This window comes from Idiotropiscis lumnitzeri, chromosome 4 (assembly GCF_059441095.1).
Source record: "Idiotropiscis lumnitzeri isolate Australia: NSW breed Sydney's pygmy pipehorse chromosome 4, RoL_Ilum_1.0, whole genome shotgun sequence".
In the NCBI taxonomy this organism is placed as follows: Eukaryota; Metazoa; Chordata; class Actinopteri; order Syngnathiformes; family Syngnathidae; genus Idiotropiscis; species Idiotropiscis lumnitzeri.
In genome coordinates, this window is record NC_142394.1 from 2834168 (window position 1) to 2844890 (window position 10723).

The window sequence follows — 10723 nt, forward strand, 5'->3', positions numbered from 1 at the left end:
GTTCTGCCCACAAGTACCACACTCCAGCAGCGTTGGTTTGCAAGGCCCAGTGGGAACTTGAGCAGGGTGTTTTTTCTGAGATGTGCTAAATATGTAAATCTAACATGGTACAATATTTGCAAAGTATGCTAATTATTTTTGAACTAAATAAAACTGAGTTATCGGAGTTAAAATATTTAACTGAGTTACAAATATTTAAATTAATCGCCTGCGTTAATGCTTTAATTTTGACAGCACTAGTTTGAACCTTACAATTGGAAGAGTACTCATCATCATAAAACATTCTGTCATTCACAATCAACACATGTATCATGCAAAAAAAAAAACGACTGCACCTTCTCTTTGTCACCGGATGTTTTGCGTTGGGAACTCTGGGAGAAGAAGAAAGGATCTTCAACACTCTGGCAATTCATTTCAGCAACTAACAAAACAAAAGATCAATATCATTGTGGTGCAATAATTTGAAGAATACATGCAAGCAATATGCCTCCATAAAATACCATACTATTGGTCAAATAGTACATTTTTAGATTGCCCAGAAAACCAGATACTAACATTCAACTTTCAATTTAAAATGTATTCCTCTTTATGACCTAATTGAGCAGCTTTCTTCAACAACCCACACATGCTAAGACTTGTTAAATGGCTGCGAGCAAACTTCAGGCTGCGTGCACGGGCTGGCCAGATGGCTACCTATTAAGCTGGAACCTATCCCAGCTATCATCGGGCAGTAGGCGGGGGACACCCTGAACTGGTTGCCAGCCAATCGCAAGGCACGCATAGACGAACATAAAGATGACACTTTATTATTATTATTTGTATTCATTCATTTATTTATTTTTACCTTTGGGCCGCGGGGACACGTTTCCACCAGGTGTCTTCTGGCTGCTGATATCTTTGAACAAATACTTTTTGGCCAGTTTGGGCAATTTTACTTTAAGATGGCCCCGCGTGTTGTCGTCTCTCGTCTTTTTCCTGCGCATCCTCCTGGGAATCCCATTACAACCATGCCTCTCTTTCGGTTGCGCTTCCTCGCTTTGACTTGAGTGAAAACGTGAGCCCAGAGATGGTAATTTCGATTTTTTAATCGACATCATGAAGCCTTCAAAATTAGTACGCCTAAGTATAAATGTAAAACCTTCCCAATTTCTTTGACAGCGAGCTGATGGCTGACGCGAAGCAATGACGTAATGTGTATAATCAGTGCTTCAATTTTCACTAGATAGTTAATGTTATTTAATATATTTCTTCTCTAACAATGTTTCTTTCTGTTGTGGTAGTTATAAGCTGAGAAAAATAATTGTATGTAAGTTTAAGTTTTTAATTAAGCATTATCCGCGATTTCACTTCCTGTTTCGTCTTCTCCGGTTTGATCGCGAACGTAAGGCAGACATGTTTAACGGATCAGACGCCATTTGCGTATGAAACGTCCTAGAAGTAATGTAGTTAGTGCAGGAATATCAGTAATATCTTTGGAGATGTTATAAAATCACAGATGTTACAGTTTTAGTCGCGTATAGTTTACTGGGACATTTGAATGTGTTTGTTGGAACTGTACACAGTGGCTGAATGAAACGACCCAATGACGCCATCTGCTGGCTACTTTACGCCATTACCTTTAAATGCTTCAACGCCAAAGAGCATACTATTATTTCTGATGAGGTGTCTATATTCACCGGAATTGTGTGCAGAAACTGATTATTTTCTCTTGTTTTATTTTCAGTTTTCACCGGCATGTCTGAAGAATCGTGGAAGTAAATGATCAAACTTACATCAACATTGACTTAATTGACTCCGGTTCAACTCTGTGTTAAATCAGCGTTTTTTTTAAAAGACTGCAAGCGAACACTCCAATCCTTCAACACAAGTAGATGTAGTTTATACTCGCGTATATTGTACTTTTGCCACCTTTCGTTCTTTTTGCAACTAATGGCAAAGGATCCATGTTGCAAATAAAAGTTGCAGTAAAGTGCACCGCATCGCTATAAAATCTTCAATGAGTCAATAAGTAAAAGATTGAAAAAATAAACACAAAATGACAAGAATATTTATTATTATTTTTGTTGTAGAATTGTACAAAATGCATATGAGGTGAATACACTGACACATAGAATGCCACCATGCACACTCAGCTAGAATTAGCCAAGGTGCTATAGATTACCGACTCGGCAGTCTGTCCCATTTTGAGCCTGTGGATGGAAAAACAAAAGTAGGAATGAGTACAGTACTAATCTAACAGCCCCGTCCCTGAGGTACATTCACTACATGCTACTCTGCATCAGTATTGTGTTATAAATCCTGTCTAATAAACCTACCTGGAATCTTGTGAACTGTTTTTGTCCAAATGAGATTTTTTAACATCAATGGTGACTGTTGAGTAGGTAACATCATCATTATTGGAAATGAATGAGTTCTTGTAATATGACTGTGGGTGTGAGCCTTGGCGGGGTTTTTTCACTTGTCCGTATATATGCATCACATTGGCATGTTGTTTCTTTGAGTATTTTCGTGGTGGAGATTGAGGAGATGATGTAGACATGACGATGTTGGCATAAATGCTGTTGGGCTGATCTTCAGTGGCCGCAGAGTTGACTTCTTGGAAAGGAAGCAGCGCCTGGTTGGTCAATATTAATGAGTGATTAGTTTTTGTGCAAGCCCCACACGCACAAAAAAAAACTACGGCATGTCTTTGGAATATTTTCAAATAATCACTGGGAGCGGCGTGACAAAATATGCATATATCTATTATTTTTGTATTTTCGGAAAGTACTTAAATATTGATATCAGAACCAGTTTAGGGTCTTCACTGAGGTTCAACAGTTTGGACTTGAATTGGACATTGGACTCCATCAGAAGCCTCGTCATTGGTTCTGTTCATTACACAACTTTGAGACACTGCCAAGCTTTAAAGGGGTGTTGGTTTGTCTGGGCTTAATATCTCATTTCTGGACAATGTGGTCCAGCAAGTATCATCATATTGTGACTCTTAGGCACTGGCTCGGATGAGAAGCTGCCGGGGTGATAATCAGCACCTTCGAGTAGGAGACTAAAGGTTGAGTGTGCCGCCATGGTTGCTGTGAACTTTTAGCATTTTGTTTTCTTCCCGATTAAGGGACTGATCAATAGAAGGCTGCACTGTCACGTGCAGGATAAGGTGATGGGCTTGGAACATGTGTTGAAACTTGAAGTAAAGATGCTATACAGCCTACAACTTTCCTTTGTGAGGAGACAATCGAGGCATTTATTTTTCAGACATTTACTTCTGGAGGTGAAAAGGGCCAGCCAGGAGGTGACCTGGACTACTTTATGGCTCCATTTACACTGCCTGTAAAAGTGCTATTTTTCCACCATTTGTGAATGTCGCTGTTCCATGCGAACTGAAGCGACAGGTGGGGGACTGCGGTGCGCCGTCATCAGAGGTAATGCAAGAGCTGAAAGGGCCATGGAGCCCGCAAAGCCTCAACAAAAGGCATAGCCCAGAAGGTGAGTCAACATTGCCAACACCAGCCCTTGGTGCCAATGTCACGCATCAGCATCCAAATAATCTGGATCCACTATGCCGACTCCCACAGTTGCAGAAATATGCCTTATTGACGAGCTTTGGTTCAAACAACAACTGGCTGATCTGCTATGGGGGTTGCCCACATAACAGAGGCGTATGTCTCACAGCTGGCCAGGGAACACATCTGCGGTAGAATTAGGAGAGGTGGCCAGGGCCAGCAAAGTTTGAGCAGATAAGTGGAATTAAATGGATGGAAGGAACATACAAACCTTTTTCTCTGTCTTCCTCTGTTTCTTCCTAACACACCAGAAAAAATAGAACAAACGCAATTAAATAATTTGAAAAGCCGCCTTTTGTTTAACACTGTGTTTGGAAACAAATTTTTCCTTTGACAAATGTGTGTCTCTTCGCAACATGAAGACATACATTTTTAACATTTACACTGCACAGTAATGCAACATTTGAGTAATTTTGTCTTATATTTTATGTTATATACCATATGAAATCTCTAAGCATGAAGCTATGTTGGGCGGAGCTGCTAGAGATTTGGGGCATGTGACAAATGTCACTTTGTGCCACACTGGTTTCAATGTATATAAAAAAAAAAAAATCTGAGGCCCCTGTCAGTCTTGGGAATTTAAGGTTTTCTCTGATTACACCACCGCTGGTTAGGCAATAGTGGTCAACAAAGTTGAGCAACAGTTGGATTACATCAATCTTCAAGCATCCTGAGGAAGTGCAAAAATACCCACGTTTGTTAAGAGATGTCAAAAATACCCATGTAACTGTGGATTCACGTTATCACAAATTACACCAGGAACTTACCAGAGAACAAGAAGAGCCACAACAAGCATACCAAAAATACAGGCTCCAAGTCCACCGAGTATTGGGACAAATAGGCGACCTGTAGAGATTAAATAAATAAATAAATAAATGGGTATGTTGGTATATTGCTAAGCACTGAATACGCATACTTTACTTCAAAGTGGAGAAAGACGGAGCATGCACAAAGAACAGCACATACAAACAAACCCTTACATGTCATTTGACCATGACAGCGTGATTGAGAAAACAGGGGAAAAGGCTTTTTGGTTCCGAAATTGAGTTCGCATGATTATGAAGGGTCTGGCTGATTATAAATATGACACAAACCAGAATTTTGTTCCGGCATTGCAAGTAGGATTGTCGTCGAGTTGATGACTTCAAATTGGCTCGAGGCCTGGCAAAGGTAGATTCCAGTGTGGGGCGTTTCCGTGGAGGGGAGAGACAACACCTGTTCTGAGCTCACTTGGAGTAGGGAGCTGGAGCTTGTCCACTTGTACCACACATAGCTGTGGGTGGCAGGGTTGGCTGTGCTGCTGCACATCACGTTGACACTTTTGCCATCAGCAACGCTTGGCAGATCTGTGAAAACCAAGAAGTTTGATGGACAATATCAATAACCCAATAACTTCATACACTATCACTTTAGAAAGGAAAAATGTGTGTATTGTGTGAAAGTCTAACCAAACTACTTAAACAACATTTTCATTTGGGAAAAAGTATTTGGACACCCGGCCCCTGGGAAAAGGAGGTATTACACATGAGTGAAAAAAAAAAAGAAAGTGAATAATATTCATCACATTGTGTAGCTCTCCACCAGAAAAAAAAAAGTTTTGGGGCCGAAAAAAAGAAAACTTGAAACCTATTGTAAAAAAAGATAAGATGAACGCTGTAACACTCTCAACTTAGATTGTGAGGAATTACATGATTACATCATTGAGGGTTAAAAAACCCGACGTTATTGTGTAAAGGATATTGCCACGTGGGCTCAGGAATATTTCAGAATAACATCGTTAGTTAACACACTTCATCGCTAGATCGACAAATGCAAGTGAAACCATAAAAAGCGACAGCCATAAATCAACAACACCCACTAACACTTTATCTAGGCCTGATCTCAGCTGAGATGGTTTGATGCAAATGGATACGTGTGCTGTGGTCTGATGAGTCTGTGAAAATCATGGACGTTATGTCCTCCGGACCAAATAGGAAAAGGACCATCCGGACTGTAATCTGTTATCACGCCCATGGCATTTGCAAATATGTGAAGGCACCATTCATTCTGAAAGGTTTTGGGGCAACATATGCTGCCATCCAAGCAACATCATTTTCATGCATGTCCCATCTCATTTCAGCAAGAGAATGCAAACCACATTGTGCATGTGTTACACCAGCATGGCGTCATAGTTAAAGACTGTGAGTACTAGGCTGGCCTGCCAGCAGCCCAGACCTGTCTCCCGTTCAAAATGTGTGGCACATAAAGCACAATGCGACAACGAAAAACCCAGACTGTTGAGGGACTGAAGTTGCAAATCAAGCAAGAATGGGAAAGAATTCCACATACAAAGCTTCAACAATTTCCTCAGTGTCCTCAGTTCCCAACCACCAATTAATTTTAGAAATTAGAAATTTAGAAATCCCTTTATTGTCATTGTACTCAAGTGTGCAACGAGATTAGAGGGCTCCCCTCTCCAGTGCAATACAACAATAATACAGACAAATATATAAATTAGATAAATAAATAAGAGAGTGCAATGGAATTAATGGAATTAAGTTTTGTTTTAAAACAAACTGTGATGTAACACAATTTCAAACAGCTTTTTCTGAACGTGTTGCAGGCATCATACTAAAAATGAGTGAATATTTGCAAAAACAAAACATAAAGCTTAGCAGTTTGAATATAAAACCTCTACACAACCAATGTTGTCATTGCAGTGTATTAAATGAATAAAAGTTGAAAAGCATTTGCAAATCATTGTATTATCTATTATTTGAATTTTTACACAACTTCTCAACTTCATTGAAATTGTGGTTTGTGTTTTCCAAAGCAATTTTTTTTTCGCCACATGCCATCTCATTGCAATGCTCTCGCCACGCGATAAACATTGGCGGCTATCCGGGACATTTTGTTGTTCTTTTTTTTGTGATCATGCAAAAGCACTTGGCTCACACCAGGATACAAACAGCAACTAATTTGTTTGCAAGTAAAGAAATTCACTGTACGCCAAAAAAAACGTGTGTTTAAATGCAAGAAAACCCTAGCTATCAAATTACTCTGTGGGTAACGTTTCAATTTTTGTGTACGGATACGACCAAATTGGGGGAGTACAAAGGAATATCAGATTTTGAAGGGCGATTTTCAGGGTGCGTGTAATACTGTATATGAGTGTAAGTTATCCTCGAGATTATTGTACATGAAATTCACGATGAAGGATACGTACATTGCACATCCAGATTGACCTCAGTCGATTTCACAAACGTGATTCCCCTCAAGCTGATATTGTTTGAGGCCTCACAGTGATACAGTCCACTGTGACTGGGCTGAAGAAGGGAGATCGTGTGACTTGGTCCAGAACTTATCAATTGATTGCCCTTATACAGGTTGTAGCCACTTTGTGGAACAGGTGGGTTGGCATCGCTGCTGCAGCTGAGAGTTACAGAGCTTCCGTTGATGACGTCTCCCGGGGTTGTCATTGACAACACAACATTACTTGGAGCATCTAATTTAAACAAAAAAAAAGTTAATCAAGACAGAGAATACAAACTGATGAAGATTTCGTTTATCTCCCAATGAGGCAAGGCCTCATTAAAAATGAGACAAAATGAAGATACTGCAGTATCAGCAAATATCAAATATTATCACTGTCTGACATCAACAATGTGCAGTTGTGCACCTGGGCTCATAACTTGAACTCTTTTAATACATGTCGGGGCTTACGCACCTTTCATTTACACGCAATCTCCTGTCCAGATCTCTCACACACTCACCATGCGTAATCAGGGAATTTGTGGGTATCCACCAAATAGGTGTCATTCTCTTACGTCTGAAGTCTTTGGCCAATGTTTTTATTCAATGTGAAACAAATCCAATAAAAGTAATTTCATCCGAATTCTAGGACTGACGCGTGTTTAAAGGTCCATCAAAAAAAGGGGATTAATCAGTGGTGCCCAAACTTCCTTGTGACATGGACTGGACGAGTCACTTTAATCTAGATTTATTTTAATGATCGGCACATAAGCAATTGAAAACAAATGATTCAATATCAAATTCATCAATGCAACATTACAATAAACAGTTGTTGTAATAATAACTTGGGGGGGGGGGGGGACAAACCTTCAAAGGCTTGTTTTTAATACCGGTGGGACTCTGTTTGAAGCGGAAAATCTCTTAACGATGGGTGGGAAAAAAGTCTGGTGGCACCGGGGCCAGATTAGACAGAGAATGCCCACATTTTTGGGTTATACGACCCACAGTTCATATCTGGATTTGCGGGCACATTAAATGACAGACTTAAGCAGACGGGAGAATACGCACAGCCAATTAAAGCATCCAGCTATGTACCTATTCAGACTTACGCTTTAGCTACATTAGAATAGTGCATTGCTCTTATTGAAAAGAGAAAATTGTCTTAACATTGCTTTATCCATTTTCTATCCTGTTTGCCTTCACCTGAGTGGACTGGAGCCAACAGTATCCTAGCTGAATTTGGGCATGAGGTCTGGACTGGTCACCAGTCATGTGGAGGCAACATATCGTTAACCTAATAGAATAATTGACAAGCTCATTTTGAATTTACCATTATGAAATCAATTAAATACCAATGTTCACTCACTGTTTCATCTTGTTTTATGAAAACGTTCAAATAATACTTAGTAACTATTCTATGGGCTCACAATATAGACAAATGTGCTTTCACATATGTAGCGCTTTTCTACCTTCATGGTACTCTCAGTGCTTCAACACTGGCATTCACATACTTTGGTGACACAGCATCAGGAGCAAATAGGGGTTTAGTGTCTTTCTCAAGAACACTTTGACATTGACAGCAGCTAATCAAAACCACGTCACCCGAAAACAAACAAGCGAACAAACAAACCATTCACACTCACATTTACGCCTATGGGCAATTTAGAACCTTCTATGCATATATAAAATGGCAATCATTGTAAATATGTTTTCAGACCCCCCCATGCACCTAAAAAAAAAGACCATTCATGTCGATGAATACTACATCCTGCACATGAATGGGCCTATAATATTACAAAAGTCAACAAATACTCACATTGAACATTTAGAGACACAGAGGCCGATCTGATCTTCTGCTGTCCGAGGACAGCACAGTAGTATCTCCCAGAATCTTCGCGGTTGGCCGAGAAGACTGGCTGTGGTAACACTTTTCCATCTCGGTGCCAGACATAGACCAGCGTTCCACAATCGTTCCTGCATGTCAGGCTGACAGATTGCCCTTCTGTCACTGTGCTTGGCTCCACAACAGCAGTCAGTTCTACTCAAGAAATTTGTGATTAAATGGGATCTCTGCATGGCATCCAAAACTAGGGAAGGGTGATATGGCCTTAAAATAAAATCTGTATTCCCTCCAAAAATAACATTACTTACTTATCCTCTGCTCTGGGATTCGATTTATTTTTTTCCCAGTAGCCCTACCAAACATACTTTGAATTCCATGCCCAGACTTGCACCAGATTTTACAGATATAGAAATATTTCTTTTGTGTAGCAGATAGTGAAGTGAAAAAAAAACTATTAAAACACATACCTAAATAAATGTATATGTTAAATGTTCAAATATTTAACGAACAAACGAGCAATCAAAACATGTCTTGGCTGTTCCATAAGTAATTCTCAGCTCCTCTGTTCGAAGCCACATTGTTAGCGCAAGCAATGTACATAAGCTGTGATGCACTTTAAATTAGGTATTAAAAAAAAAGCCAATGAGAAATGAACTCAAATTAACCAATGAAATTAATTAATCATCCACCCCAGTGAAAAGCAAAAGTTTCCAAACCTCTTACTGACAAATGAAGTGCATTTCTGCTCGTCCAATGACTCAGCACCGTCTCAAATCCAAAGAGGTAATGTCCTTCATCAACATGTTTTACGTTATTGATCTTCAGACTGCAGTCTCCCCGGAGGTTGCCCACATATTCAAAGTGGGGTGGGATGGAAGTGGATGTGAGCCGGATCCACCTGCCTGACTGCCGTCGACCTAGAAACCAGTTAGCTGAAGTGACAATGTGAGGGAAAGGGTAGTCATACTGGCACTTCACAACCAACGTCGTCCCTTCCAAAGCACATTGATCCTTGAACGAGACTCCCCAGTCTCCACTCAATACACCTTCGAGAAAAGGAAATCAGTATGAATAAACATGAATCACATCAATACCAGACATGCCATCTTAACAGAAGGAATTCATGTCACACAGCCAAAATCTTCAACCAGTTTCAGATCATTACAGGGTTTTGAAAATAATCTGAATACACGGGAAAAATTAAATTTACCTGAAATTAATCCCAGAATAATCCAATTTTCCTTCATTGCAAAATCAACCTGAAACACATTCCATTTGTTAAAAAAGGCTTAAAATGTGTCTAAAAAAAAATACGCTGACATTACGCACCCACCACTGCATTGTGCACTGTACATTATCAAGAAACTGTTACAGAGAAGAAAAAGCAGAAGCGAGGACAGAAGAAATCCCCTTCTGCTTTCTCTCTCATGCTAGTGCACAATCAACAGGAAAAATGGAGAATATTAGATGGTGTAAAAAATAACAACTCCAAAAAAAATCAACTATCCTGAATATTTTATAGAAGACAAAACTATTGTTATTGATAAAATAACAGATATAACTAATACATTTAATAATTATTTTATTCAAGTTGGTAGTAAATTAGAATTAGAATTTCCAGATCCAATAAATAAATATGAACTAAATAATTGTGTTAATTTATATTACACCATATGGAAAGTGCTTTGTTACAGCTCCAGCTGTTGTGAAATGTGCCAAATAAATAAAGTTGTATTGTATCGTATTATGTTAAGAATAATTTCCATACTATGTTCCTTAGAGCTGTAAATTATATAGAAATAGAAGATTTTGTAAAAACAATAAAAAAATAAACATCTACTGACTGTTTTAACATTGATATGATTTTAGTAAAAAACATTATGGAACACAGTGCAATCATTCACATACATTTGTAACCTGTCCTTCAAAACTGGTATCTTCCCATTGAAAATGAAAACAGCAAAAGTTATTCCGATATAGAAAAGTGGAGATAAACATCCACTCACAAACTACTGAGCAATATCACTGTTGCCACAGTTCTTATAAATTCTAGAGAAAAGTTATCTAGCTAACTCGACAACTTGATCAA

General features: G+C 39.1%; 2 protein-coding genes across 4 annotated transcripts in view; both read right to left on the minus strand.

Moving 5' to 3' along the window:
* Positions 1-1168, minus strand: part of LOC148337827 (uncharacterized) — a 28920-nt gene extending 27752 nt beyond the window's left edge. For both annotated transcript variants that reach the window (XM_088294829.1, XM_088294828.1), the window contains exons 1-2: positions 845-1168; positions 336-421 (exon numbers count right to left, since the gene is read on the minus strand). In XM_088294829.1, the coding sequence (XP_088150955.1) occupies positions 336-421; positions 845-1097 (339 nt within the window). In that variant the 5' untranslated portion in view covers positions 1098-1168. The remainder of the gene's footprint in view (positions 1-335; positions 422-844) is intronic.
* An 861-nt stretch (positions 1169-2029) lies between these two features.
* On the minus strand, positions 2030-9999 carry LOC148337828 (B-cell receptor CD22-like). 2 transcript variants are annotated; one of them, XM_088294152.1, is made up of 10 exons: positions 9968-9999; positions 9845-9893; positions 9351-9680; positions 8608-8829; positions 6766-7044; positions 4655-4906; positions 4328-4406; positions 3772-3799; positions 2316-2614; positions 2030-2189 (listed from the first exon to the last, which is right to left on the minus strand). In XM_088294152.1, the coding sequence occupies exons 2-10, from the start codon at positions 9879-9881 to the stop codon at positions 2129-2131; spliced, it is 1587 nt and encodes a 528-aa protein (XP_088150278.1). In that variant the 5' UTR covers positions 9882-9893; positions 9968-9999; the 3' UTR covers positions 2030-2128. The 2 variants fall into 2 exon arrangements, with proteins under 2 accessions (XP_088150278.1, XP_088150277.1); XM_088294151.1 differs by having other exon boundaries at positions 9964-9988.
* Between the last annotated feature and the right edge of the window lie 724 nt (positions 10000-10723).